We start from the raw sequence: 14,475 nt of genomic DNA, 5'->3' as shown, positions 1-14,475 counted from the left end.
TTCAAAAACAAGATGACTATAGCGATAGAGTGAGTGTTTCTAAAAACTACACCAAAACACTTTGGAAAACGGATTATGTTAATTGTACCCAAAAAAATAAAAATCTTATAAAAAAATCTAAAACTTAAACATTAAAACGAACACATCAAAAACTTTAGAGTGACTATCATATTCGATTGACGGCTTCCTAAACTTAACCGAAGAAATTTTTTTTTTCTTCTATAAAATAATCTTAGAAGAAGCCAAATTGTTTGTAACATGTTTCTAAACACCATAATAACAAGGCAATGAAGGCATGGGTTTTTTTTTTATTTATTTGTCACATGCCTCATGTAATGTTTAGCAAGGAGTGTTGTATTGTATTATTATAAAGCATAACTATGTATGTTAATCAATCATAATTAGCAGCAATGGATTGCAGTTGAAGGCAAAAGTGTATGGGCTTGGACATCATGATCATGTGATCTGATCCAGCAATCTCAACCACGCGATTTGGTGGATTGTGCTTAATCATCCATCGTTGAATATTTGGAGTGACTACAAGATCCTTTTCAGACACAATAAAGACGCGACTTACAGACCCATATTTTGTGTGTGACAGAATTAACACTTTTGTCATATCTTCGTTGCTGAACAGTCTCAATGGTCTCATCAATGTTGTTGCTAGATTCCAATCCTGTAAATACAAATTGAAGTAGTCGATCACCGCTTTATCTAAGAGCACCTTTTAGATTTATGTCGAAGCAGATTAATAAACATGTTGAAAAAAAATAAGATATAGTTGTTTTTATCTATGTTGTTTTTCAAAGTTAATAATGCTAATAATAAGGGCATGCACAATTAAGATTATACAAATAAAAATACAAATAATTACATAAAAGGTTTGATTTTTATTATTTTTTAAAATAGAATATAATAAATTTTCGTTGAAATTGTATAATTGTTGGATTTTTTAATGGAGGTATAATTAAGATGTTACTTATCATGTACCATAAGGATAGATGTATTTCAACGTTTTAGTTAAAGATAAATTTATCACTTCTTATTTTGACAAAATTTATTTGCACTTCAATAAATATTTATATTTAGACGAAAAATATTATATGTACGAACTTTATGTGAAAGTGATTGATTATAAATGAGAGAAGATAAAAGATTTAAGATAATTTACATCAATAAATTGATTGGAGATCAATTTTACACAAATCTTTAGAATAAAAATTGATTACACATCTGTTCTAAACAGATTTATATAAATCGAATAAGACAGACTCGATTTAAGCATTTACATGTAAATCGAATTAGCCTAATTTAATTTACTGTAGTACATATTAAGAAATATATAAAAAAAAATTCAAAAGAAAATACAACTGTTTTAAAATAGAGTATTTTCAAAAACTAATTTTAATACTCCATTTTAAAAATATATCATTTTAATAAAAATTTGGGAACAATGAAAACATTTTAAATCTAATTTTAAATCTACTTGTGAACAATAAAATGTTTTCAAATCTAATTCATTTTAATACCGAATTCCGTAAGTAAAAGTATCAAATATGAGACAAGTTAAAATAAAATTAGGTTTGAAAAAGTTTTTATTGTTCACAAGATTTAAAATTGAATTTGAAAAGTTTTCGTTGTTCACAAATTTTTATTAAAATGGAGTATCCAATTAGTTTTTGAAAATACTTTATTTTAAAATGTTTGTATTCTCTTTTAAGATTTTTATATATTTTACAATATATATTGCAATAAATTTAATTAGGTTGATTCAATTTATTATGTTTATTTTATATAAGTAGTAAATCAAACTATATATGTAAATAGTTAAATCTAGTCTGTCTGATGCAATTTATATAAATCTATTAGAATAGACATGTAACTAATTTCTATTCAAGACATTTACGTAAAATTGATCTCTAATCAATTTATTGATGTAAATTACCCAAAAGATTATCTTTTATATCACAAAACAAAGCTGCATGAGAGATGTATATAGAAAAAGTGAAGTAAATATCATTTCTCTATATGATGAGCGGATATTTTATACGATTTTTCGCATCATTTTCAAATAGTTTTTAGTATGTTTTGTTTAAATGTTATTAAGTTTTCATAGGTTTTAGTGCAAAATTCACAGTTTTGGATTCTACTTTGAGTTTGTGTGTTTTTATGCAATTTTAGGTATTTTCTGGCTGAAATTGAGGAGCTGGAGCAAAAGTCTGATTCAGAGACAGAGAAAGTGCTGCAGATGCTGTCCAAATCTAACCTCCTTTCACTCAAAAGAGCTTTTCTGAAACTACAGAAGTCCAAATGGAGTGTTCTTAACAGCTTTGGAAAGCTAACATCTAGAGCTTTCCAGTAATGTATAATAGTTTATACTTTGCTTCAGAATTGAAGGCCTAAAACTGGCGTTCAACGCTAGCCATCTGCCGTATTCTGGCGTCCAACGCCCACAAGGGAGTAGCTAGCGTTCCAACGCCCACAAAAGACCCCCTAGCCAGCGTTCAATGCCCTAGAGGCCTCCTAGCATGTAGATCTCAATCAAGCTCAGCCCCAACATTCACCAAGTGGGCTCCAGAAGTGAATTTTTACACTAAAAGACTGTTTTACCCTTCTTATGTAATCCTTAGTCATTAGTCTAGTATTTATTTGAGAACTTTTACAATCTTAAGGAACTTTTGACACTTTACACGTTAAGCATTGTACTTCCTATCAGTATGAGTTTCTAAACCTCCTAGGTTGAGGGGAGGAGCTCTGCTAAGTTTTATGGATTAATAAAGTACTACTGTTCTATCTCAATACATGTTTGATTCCCTATTCTGAGATGTATATTCATTCTTCATCATTATGAATTTGTTAAACCGGCACAAGATTATCTCATTCTACAGTAGTTCAGAGTGAGTCTTTCATCGGACAATGATGAACTACTAGTTTGATTATACATCTCCTACACAGCTAATCCACAACTTTGTTGGGGACTTCTTGAGACACCAGTTCAGCCGAGGTATGGGGAGATTAGAGTCTTTGTGGTAGAGGCTAGAACCAAAGGCGCAGCATTCTTTGATCCGGAGAAGATTCGACCTTGTCTGTGGCGTTTTGAGTAGGATCACTAAGGAGAATGAACTGCAGGAGCTTCACCCTCAATCAGACTAGATCTGTACTAAACCTGGGGTTCAGATCTGGAGGAGCATTGGCGATCTTGTAATAACGGCGTTGATCACATACAGCCTGCTGTAGAAGAAATCATTCACAGTTGGAATAGACAGTAAGACCGGATTGATCCAGAAGAATAAAACATCTCCAAGCATTAACCATCTTCATATCATTGCATCCACCATCAACTGAGTAACGTATTATTTATTCTACTTTTATGCGTTTAAACAATCAAATAAATTTTCTCTCCGCCTAACTAAGATCTACAAGATAACCATAGCTTGCTTTAAATCACAATCCTCATGGGATCGACCCTGAATCACTCAGGTATTACTTGGACGACCCAGTACACTTGCTGGTTCAGTTGTATGAAGTGTGGGAATTCGTGCACCAAGTTTTTGGCGCCGTTGCTGGGGATTGTTCGAGTTTGGACAACTAACGGATTATCTTGTTGCTTAGATTAGGTACTTTTTACTTTTATTTTTAATCTTTTATTTTTCTTTTCAAATTTTTTTTTTCAAAACCTTTTCTTTTATCTATTAATCTTGATCTTTTGTTTGAGTCTTTGTTCTTGTTATTGTTTGAGTCTTGTTCGAATTTCTTGAGTCTTTTTCAAAAAAATTTTCAAAAATAGTGTCTTTTGTTTGAGTCTTGTGTCAATCTTTAAGTTTGGTGTCTTCTTGAGTCTTTTCTTTTAAATTTTTGAAATTGGTGTCTTTGGTTTTCAAAAATTTTAAGTTTGGTGTCCTTTGTATGTTCTTGTTTTCTTTGAATTCTTTGAGTTTTGTTCTTGGTGTTCTTCTTGATCTTCAAAGTGTTCTTGTTTTTCTTCTTGTTTTGATCTTAAAATTTTTAAGTTTGGTGTCCTATTGTGTTTTTGTTTAAAATTTTTGCATAGTAGTGTCCTTAGATCTAAAAATTTTAAGTTTGGTATCTTTTGTGTGTTTTTCTCTTTCTTCATTAAATTCAAAAATCAAAAAAATAAAATATCTTTTCTTATCTTTAATTATAATTTTCGAAAATCTTACCAATTTAATTTAAAAAATTTTAAATTTAGTGTTTTCTTATTAGTCAAGTCAAGATTTAAATTTCAAAAATCATATCTTTTTCAAATCTTTATCCTATCTTGTTTCAAATTCAAATTTTAAAATTTAAAATTCAATTTTCAAAATCTTATCTTATCTTATTTCAAATTCAAATTTTAAAATTCAATTTCAAAATTTAAAATTTAAAATTTAAAATTTCAAATTTCAAATCAAATCTTTTTCAAAAAATCAAATTTCAAATCTTATCTTTTTAAACTCTTTTCAAATCTTTTCTTTTAAATTTTGATTCTTTCTTATCTTATCTTTCTTTTAAAATATAAATTTCAAATCTTTCTAAATTAGAAACTAACTTTTCAATTTTTATTCCAAATCTTTTTAATTTAAAACTTATCTTTTCTTAACTTCCTTATCTTATCTTTCTTACCTAACTTATCTTATCTTTAATTTAAAACCTTTTCTATCTTATCTTCTTTTAAATTTTAATTTTAAAATCTTTTCAATTCTTATCTTATCTTGTTGACTTTTTCAAATATTTTCAAAATCAAATCTTTTCTAATCTTCTATCTTATCTTTTTTTTTCAAATCTTCCTTAATTAGTTACTTGTTCTCTCTCTTTTTTTTTAAAACTTCCTAACTAATTCCTCTCTCTTCTAATTTTTGAAATTTCTTCTTCTATTTTTCTCTCTTCTTTTTCGAAATTCAACAATTAATTTTCAAATATTTTTATTTAATTAACCCTTTAAATTCGAACTTAACAAATAAATAAAATAAAAAAATATTTTAATTACAATTTACATCTTTATCCCTCATTCTTTCTCTTCTTCTACCTTTCTTCATCATGAACCCAAATGGGAATGAAGAGTTCAGAAGAACTCTAGGGTCTTATACAAATTCCACTACTGACTTCTATGGAAGAAGTACTAGCATACCCCCCATCAGAGCAAGTAGCTTTGAACTAAATCCTCAACTCATCACTCTGGTGCAGCAAAACTGTCGGTACTTTGGACTTCTGTAGGAAGAACCTACTGAGTTTCTGGCAGATTTCTTACAGATTGCTGACACAGTACGTAGTGAGAGAGTAGACCAAGATGTCTACAGACTATTGCTCTTTTCTTTTGCTGTAAAGGAGCAAGCAAAGAGGTGGCTAGATAACCAGCCCAGATCTAGCTTGAAAAATTGGAAATAGCTAGTGGACAAGTTTTTAAATCAATACTTTCCTCCAAGGAAACTAACCCAGCTAAGACTGGACATCCAAGACTTCAAACAAGGAGATAATGAATCTCTTCATGATGCCTGGGGGAGGTATAGAAAGATGCTAAGAAAATTTCTCACTGAAATTTTTTCAGAATGGGTACAACTAGACATCTTTTACTATGGACTTTTAGACATGGATAAAATGTCCCTAGACCACTCTGCTGGTGGTTCCATACATATGAAAAAGAGCATTGAAGAAGCTCATGAGCTTATTGAGATAGTTGCCATTAATCAGCATCTGTACTCATCTGCAGAGACTCCTATGAAAGGAGAGGTTAAGGCAATATCTACTGAACCTAACCCTCCAGAACAGGATGGCCCATTGACTCAGCAACTACACGCCCTTGCCCAGCAAATACTAGAATTGCAAGAGGCTGTGTGAGAAACTCAGGCTTCTAACAGAAATATAGAAGCCCAGCTGAGTCAAATAAGGTAGCAGTTATCCAAACAGATAACAGAGGAATGCCAGACTATGCAACTGAGGAGTGAGAAATTCCTAAACACCCAACCTCAGTGCAAAAAAAGATCAAAGGAAGAAAAGCCAACAGATGAACACCAGACTGTTGTTCAAGACATCTCTGAGGGTGTTGAACGCCCAAAGAAGAATGTCATTAGCGCTCAACGCCAAGAAGGGGTATTCATCCCTGGCGTTGAACGCCCAATGGGGACAGCAACCTTGGCGTTGAACGCCCAAAAGGGGATGATGTCCCTAGCGTTGAACCCCAGGAAGGGGGCAGCAACAAGTGCATTGAACGCCCAAGCAAGGGTGGTTAGTCACCTACTAACAACACCCGTCATAAAGCTAGTAACCCCTCTTCCAATACACAAGGCACTCAGCCTTCATCAACCAAGATTGATGAGTATAAGGCCAAGATGCCATTTTCTCAGAAACTCCGTTAAGAGGAAAAAGATAAACAATTCGCCTGCTTTACGAATTATCTCAGAACATTAGAGATCAAGATCCCTTTTGCAGAGGCTCTTGAACAAATACCTTCTTATGCTAAGTTCATGAAGGACATCTTAAGTTATAAGAAGGATTAGAAAGAGATAGAAACAGTCCTCCTCATTGAAGAGTGCAGTACAGTCATTCAAAACAGCTTGCTAGAGAAACTTAAGGATCCTTGAAGTTTTATGATACCATGCACTTTAGGGAATGCTTGCACAAGGATAGCTCTATGTGATCTTGGAGCAAGCATTAACCTAATACATGCTTCATTAATAAAGAAGCTTTGCTTGACTGATGAAGTCAAACCAAGCCACATATGCCTTCAACTTGCTGATGGTTCCATTATGATACTATCAAGAGTGGTTGAAGATGTGATTGTTAGGGTTGGACCCTTTGCTTTTCCTACTGACTTTGTGGTGTTGGATATGGATGAGCACAAGAGTGCATCCCTTATCCTAGGAAGACCCTTCCTAGCTACAGGAAGAACCCTCATTGATGTGCAAAAAGGGGAAGTAACCCTAAGAGTCAATGAGGATGAATATGTGCTGAATGCTATCAAAGCCATGCAGCATCCAGACACCCTAGAGAAGTGCTTGAGCATTGATATCATCGACTCCCTGTTGGAAGAAGTAAACATGGTTACCATACTCGAGTTGGAGGAAGCATATGAAAAACAGGAGACTTTAAGTGCTCCTAAAGAAGAAGATAAACCTCCAAAACTCGAGCTCAAGCCATTACCATCCTCCCTGAAATATGTATTTCTGGGAGATGGAGACACTTATCCTGTAATCATAAGCTCTGCCTTAGAGCCACAGGAAGAAGACGCACTAATTAAAGTGCTCAAAACTCACAAGACAGCCCTTGGGTGGACTATAAGTGACCTTAAGGGCATTAGTCTAACCCGATGAATGCACAAAATCCTACTGGAGGATGATGCCAAACCAGTGGTGTAACCACAAAAGCGATTAAATCTAACTATGAAGGAAGTGGTGCAGAAGGAAGTCACTAAGCTCTGGGAAGCTGGAATTATTTATCCTATTTCTAATAGCCCCTGGGTGAGCCTTGTACAAGTTGTTCCTAAAAAGGGAGGCATGACAGTGGTTCATAATGAAAAAAAATGAACTGATCCCTACAAGGATAGTTACGGGGTGGCGTATGTGCATTGACAATAGAAGGCTCAATAACGCTACCAGGAAGGATAATTTTCCTTTACCATTTATTGATCAAATACTAGAGAGACTAGCAGGGCATGCTTTTTATTGCTTCCTAGATGGATATTTCGGGTACAATCAAATAGCAGTGGATCCACATGATCAAGAGAAGACAACATTCACATGCCCATATGGCGTGTTTGCCTATAGGCGAATGCCATTTGGCCTGTGCAATGCACCTGCCACCTTCTAGAGATGTATGCTATCCATCTTCTCTGACATGGTAGAGAAGTTTCTTGAAGTGTTCATGGATGACTTCTCTCTCTTTGGAGATTCATTTGAATCCTGCCTTGACCATCTAGCCCTAGTTCCGAAGAGATGTCAAGAGACAAACCTAGTTTTGAACTGGGAAAAATGCCACTTCATGGTGACTGAAGGCATTGTTCTTGGACAGTAGATTTCAAGCAAGGGAATAGAAGTGAATCAAGTTAAGGTGGAGGTGATTGAGCGATTACCACCACCCACTAATGTCAAAGGAATCCGAAGTTTCCTTGGACACACAGGATTCTACAAAAGGTTTATAAAAGATTTTTCTAAAATCGCAAAACCTCTGTGCAACCTATTAACCACTGACACTCCATTCGTCTTTGACCAAGAGTGTCTGCAGGCCTTTGAGACTCTAAAAGCTAAGCTTATCATTGTGCCTGTAATCTCTGCACCCAACTGGGACTTACCATTCGAATTGATGTGTGATGCCAGTGACCATGCCATTGACGTAGTTCTGGGACAGAGACATGACAAGCTTCTGCACGTCATTTATTATGCCAGTCGGGTTCTGAATGACGCCAGAAGAACTATACTACCATAGAAAAGGAATTACTTGCAGTGGTTTATGCCATTGACAAGTTTAGATCCTATTTAGTAGGATCTAAGGTCATTATCTACACTAACCATGCTGCTCTGAGGTATCTACTCACTAAGCAGGATTCTAAACCCAGGCTCATAAGATAGGTATTACTCCTACAAGAGTTTTATATAGAAATTAGAGACAGAAAGGGTATAGAAAATCAAGTGGCTAACCACTTGTCCCAGATTGAGCCAGTGGAAGGGACTTCTCCTCACTCCACTGACATATCTGAAACCTTTCCAGATGAAAAACTCTATGCCATCCAGACAGCACCTTGGTTTGTAGACATTGCAAACTACAAGGCTATAAGATTGATTCCCAAAGAGTACAACAGGCAGCAAGCCCGAAAACTCATGCGTGATGCAAAGTACTACTTGTGGGATGAACCATATCTCTTTAAAAGATGCTTAGATGGAATAATCTGACGCTGCATGTCTGAAAAAGAGGCATAGAAAATCCTATGGCATTGCCATGGCTCAGACTATGGAGGACACTTTGGAAGTGAGCGAACAGCCACAAAGGTTCTCCAAAGTGGGTTCTACTGGCCCACTCTCTTTAAGGACTCTAAATAGGTTGAAGCAATAGCGTCACCCACTAATGACACTAGAGTAGTGATAAAGTTCCTCCAAAAGAACATCTTCAACAGATTTGGTGTCCCTCGGACACTGATTAGTGATGGAGGTTCTCATTTCTGCAATAGACAGCTTGGTTCTGTCTTAAGCCGTTACGGAGTTCGCCATAAAGTGGCAACTCCATATCATCCTCAAACAAATGGGCAAGCTGAAGTGTCAAATAAAGAACTAAAGCGAATCCTAGAGAGGACAGTAAATATCTCTAGAAAGGATTGGGCTAGAAAGCTTGATGATGCTCTGTGGGCATACAGAATAGCTTTCAAAACCCCATTGGAACATCACCATATCAGCTGGTATATGGGAAATCCTGTCATTTGCTAGTGGAACTAGAACACAAGGCCTATTGGGCAACTAGATTCCTCAACCTTGATGCTCAAGCAGCCGGAGAAAAACGGCTACTCCAACTAAATGAGTTGGATGAATTCTGACTAGCTGCAATTGAAAATGGAAATATCTATAAAGAAAAAGCAAAAGGTGGCATGACAGGAAGATATCTTCCAGAGTCTTTGAACCAAGACAAAAGGTCCTGCTCTTCAACTCAAGACTCAAATTATTTCCTGAAAAACTCAAATCCCGCTGGAAGGGACTGTATGTGATTACTAGTGTATCACCTTAAGGGCACATAGAACTTCAAGGTAAAGATCCAGACAACAGGTTCACTATCAATGGACAGAGGGTCAAGCATTACTTTGAAGGAGATATTGAGCCAGGAGACTGAACACTGCTACTAAGTTAAGTACAGTGAAGTCCAGCTAAAGACATTAAAGGAGCGCTTGTTGGGAGGCAACCCAATGATTAATAGCCTAGTATTCTCTATTTTTCTAAATTATTTTTGTTTTAATTAGTTTTCTTTATAGTTAGTTCTAATTAACTTGTTTTTAATGATAGTGATCATGGACAGTATTTAAACAGAGATAGAATGATGTAGAACATAAAACAGAGCACCCTGGAGGAAGCATCTCTCTAGCGTTAAACGCTAGAAAAAGGTGGGGATTGGGCGTTTTAAACGTCCATGGAGGAAGACAGCCTGGCGTTGAACGCCAGTCAGGGAGCCTAGCTGGGCGTTCAAACGCCCAAGAGAGGAAGTAGGGCCAGCAGTGAACGCTAGCCAGGGGAGCCTGGCTGGGCGTTCAATGCCCCATATGAGTAGGCACCCTGGTGTTGAACACCAGAATAGGTGCCATTCTGGGTGTTCAATGCCCAGCAAGTAGGGACAGTAGCGTTAAACGCCAGAATGCAGCCATTCTGGGCGTTTAACGCCAGCAAGACAAGCAAGGGAGGTAATTTCCAAAACGTTAACTTTTCTTCATCAAACCTATCTTTTTGAATTTTAATTTTGAAATTCCATTACTTTTTAAATCATATCTTTTTCAAACCATCATATCTTTTTCAACTAGTTTTCAAATTCTTTCAAATATTTTCTTATCTTTTGAAATTCTTGTTCATATCTTTTATTAAACTTTAAAATCTTTTTCATACTTCTTATCTTATCTTTATATCTTTTATATCTTTTTCATATCTTTTTCTTATCTTTCAAGTTTAACAACTTATCTTTTTCTATCTTTTTCAAAACTTCTTTATCTTTCTTTTAAGATTGAATTCGAAAATCCCTCCCCCTCCCTATATATATATCCGTGCTCCTCTCTCACTTATTCAGCACCTCCCCATTCGAATTCTCTTCTTCTATTCTCCCTCCCTTCACTTTCTTCTTCTTTCTTTCTTACCTTTTACCCGAGGACGAGCAAACCTTTTAAATTTAGTGTGGAAGGAGCCTTGTCCTCTTATTGAGATTCGAATCCCATGGCTCCAAGAAGTGGCAAGACCACTCCAAAGAAACAAGAAAGAAAATCACCCAACAGTTATTTTCAAACTTGTTAGATTCTACACCAAGCAACATGAAGAACATTATCACAAGATAATGAGTAAGAGGCTAGTGATCCCTAAGGTCATATTCGAATTCGGAAAAGATGAATACACAGAGATTCAAGAGCAAATTCAAAAGAAAGGCTGGGAAATTCTAGCCAATCTTGAGATCACTGTTGGATTCAACATGATCCATGAATTCTATGCAAATCTGTGGATGACAGATAAGCAAAAGAAATATGGAACAACATTCTATACTTTTCGCACTATGATCAGGGGGAAGATCATCTATTTTCATATGGATAGGGTGAGAGAGATCTTTAAATTATCCTTACAAATGGATGACTCTGATTTCTACAATAGAAGGGTGGTAGCCAACCCAAAGTTGGATCAAGTCCTAGAGGACATCTGTCCACCTGGAACTCAATGGATTGAGGATGCAAAAGGCAAACCAAACCAGCTGAAAAGAATGAACCTCAAGCCAATTGCTAGAAGATGGCTAGACTTTATTGAGCGTTCTATACTCCCTACAAGTAACCGCTCTGAAGTCACTATTCAGAGAGCTGTGATGATTCACTACATCATTTTTTTGGAATGAGATAGAAGTTTACCAAATAATCCCCGTGAGATGTACAAGTTGGCAAACAGGATGTCTACTCATGCCATGCTGGCCTATCCAAACCTTACCTTTTGCCTATGCCAAGAGGCTAAAGTCCTGCTTCATGTAGACACATTTATTCCAGTGGAAAGCCCAATCACCAAGAAGGTGGTGGAAAGCTCTAAGATACCAGAGGATCATCCCAAAAGGAAGGCACTTGAGCCTCCAAAAAAGATCCCTCCAATTGAATATTGAGATCAGCTGAAAGCATCTGTGATGCAACTTCAAGCCACCTTGGATCAACTAAGAGAGGAGCAGAAAGATCAGACTAGCATGATTTGCAAACTGGTCAGAGAACAAGAGAAGCAGGGGCGTGAGATAAAGGAGTTGAAGCACCAGAAGCTCTCCCCTGAAGAGCCCAGCGCCCCTCAAGCTTGAGGTTGTTGAGTTTCAATCCTATGACTATTCCAATTCCTATTTTCATATTTCTATTATTCTAATTCTTGTCTTCCATATTTAGGTTTACATGATCACTAATAGTATTTAAGTCTTTATTTTTATTTTATTTTTCTGTCTTTTAATTTTAGAATTACATAAGCATTAGTAGTAATTAATTTTCCAATTAGCTATAAAATATTTCTCTTATCATCATTAAACAATAATAAAATAGTGATTTTTTTAGAAGAATTGGAGATGCATAAATTTTTGAGTTTTATAAGAAGAGTAATCAATTATTTTGATGTGGTGGCATTGCTTTTATTTTCTAAATGTATGAATAAACAGTGCATAGTTGAAATTGAAATTAAGAATGTTGGCTCTTGAAATAATAGTGAAAAAGGAGAAGTATTATTGGTAATATGAAAAATTCAAAAAATTGATTCTTAAAACAAGAAAAAACAGCAAAAAAAAAAGAAAAAAAAAACAAGCTGAAAAAAAAAAACAAAAAGCAGAAAAAGCCAATAGCTCTTTAAACCAAAAGGCAAGAGCAAAAAGCCAAAAAATCCTTTAAACCAAAAGGCAAGGGTAAAATGATCCAAGGCTTTGAGCATCAATGGTTAGGAGGGCCTAAAAAGAATAAAATCTTGGCCTCAACACTTCAAATGAGAAGTGTCCCTAACTATATGCTTGTGGTGTGAAGGTGTCAAGTAAAAAGTTTGAGACTAAGCAGTTAAAGTCGTGATCCAAAGCAAAGAGAGTGAGCTTAAGAACTCTGGACACCTCTAACTGGGGATTCTAGCAAAGCTGAATTACAATCCGAAAGGGTTCACTCAATTAAGTGTTTGTGGCATTTATGTATCCGGTGGTAATACTGGAAAACAAACTGCTTAGGGTCACGACCAAGACTCTAAAAAGATATGTTCAAGAATAAAAAAGAACTGAACTAGGAAAGTCAATAATATCATCTAGATTCTAAGTTCCTAAGGATGCCAACACTTCTGAGTTTCAATGGATAGTGAGATGCCAAAACTATTCAGAAGCACAAAGCTACTAAGTCCCGCTCATCTAATTGAAACAGAGCTTAATTGAAAACTCTGAGATTTACTGTATCTAACTCTTCTTTTTATCCTACTTTGTTTTTAGGTGCTTGGGGACAAGCAACAGTTTAAGTTTGGTGTTCTGATGAGCAGATATTTTATACGCTTTTTGGCATCATTTTCATATAGTTTTTAGTATGTTTTGTTTAAGTTTTATTAGGTTTTCATAGGTTTTACTGAAAAATTCACATTTTTGGATTCTACTTTGAATTTGTGTATTTTTATACAATTTCAGGTATTTTTTGGCTGAAATTGAGGAGCTGGAGCAAAAGTCTGATTCAGAGACAAAAAAAGTGCTGCAGATGCTGTCTAAATCTGACCTCCTTGCACTCGAAAGAGCTTTTCTGGAGCTACAGAAGTCCAAATGAAGCGTTCTTAATGGCTATGGAAAGATAACATCCAGAGCTTTTCAAAAATATACACATATTCTATACTTTGCTTCAAAATTGAAGGCTCAAAACTGGCGTTCAACGCCAGCCATCTACCCTATTCTGGCGTCCAACGCTCACAAGGGAGTAGCCAGCGTTCTAACGCCCACAAAGGACCCCCTAGCCAGCGTTCAATGTCCTAGAGGCCTCCTAGTACATGGATCTCAATCAAACTTAGCCGAAACACTCACCAAGTGGCCCTCAGAAGTGGATTTTCGCACTAAAAGACTGTTTTACCCTTCTTATGTAATCCTTAGTCATTAGTCTAGTATTTATTTGAGAACTTTTACAATCTTAAGGAACTTTTGACACTTTACACATTAAGCATTGTATTCCCTATCAGTATGAGTTTCTAAACCTCCTAGGTTGAAGGGAGGAGCACTGCTGAGTTTTATAGATTAACAAAATACTACTGTTCTATCTCAATACGTGTTTGATTCCCTATTCTGATATGTATATTCGTTCTTCATTATTATGAATGCATGAAAGCGGCACAAGGTTATCTCATTCTACAGTAGTTCAGAGTGAGTCTTTCATCGGACAATGATAAACTACTAGTTTGATTATACATCTCCTAGACGGCTAATTCATAACTTTATTGGGGACTTCTTGAGACACCAGTTCAGCCGAGGTATGGGGAGATTAAAGTCTTTGTTGCTGTTTCATTGTTGCTGTTCGATAATATACTGGTGTTGCTATTTTAGGGTTGCTGATGTACTTTGGATCTTTTAATATTTATATTAGACTGGTTGAACCAGTAAACCAGTGAACCAGTGACTAGAGCGGTTTGATGACCGGTCCGATTCTCAGAACCTTGGTTGAAATTGAGGATCCCCTCTCTTATTGTGGTGGATAAGTTTAAGGTTGGAGATTCCCTCTCTTGTCGAATCGGAGAGTTGGATAGAAGGTTGAGAATTCTCTTCGGTTCAATTCTGTATTATTAATTCGATTTTTGGTTATGA

The 14,475-nt window shown here is 35.7% G+C and overlaps 1 protein-coding gene across 2 annotated transcripts in view; it reads right to left on the bottom strand.

The window, feature by feature from the left end:
• Nucleotides 1-391: 391 nt before the first annotated feature.
• Nucleotides 392-14,475, bottom strand: part of LOC110268404 (methyl jasmonate esterase 1-like) — a 31,622-nt gene continuing 17,538 nt past the window's right edge. For both annotated transcript variants that reach the window (XM_088485770.1, XM_088485746.1), the window contains exon 5: nt 392-676. In XM_088485770.1, the coding sequence (XP_088341896.1) occupies nt 392-676 (285 nt within the window). The remainder of the gene's footprint in view (nt 677-14,475) is intronic.

The sequence above is a fragment of the Arachis ipaensis genome, chromosome B10 (genome assembly GCF_059453495.1).
Source record: "Arachis ipaensis isolate K30076 ecotype BB chromosome B10, ASM5945349v1, whole genome shotgun sequence".
NCBI lineage: Eukaryota > Viridiplantae > Streptophyta > Magnoliopsida > Fabales > Fabaceae > Arachis > Arachis ipaensis.
The sequence above is the reverse complement of the archived record's forward strand: the minus strand, read 5'-3'. Positions and strand labels throughout refer to the sequence as shown.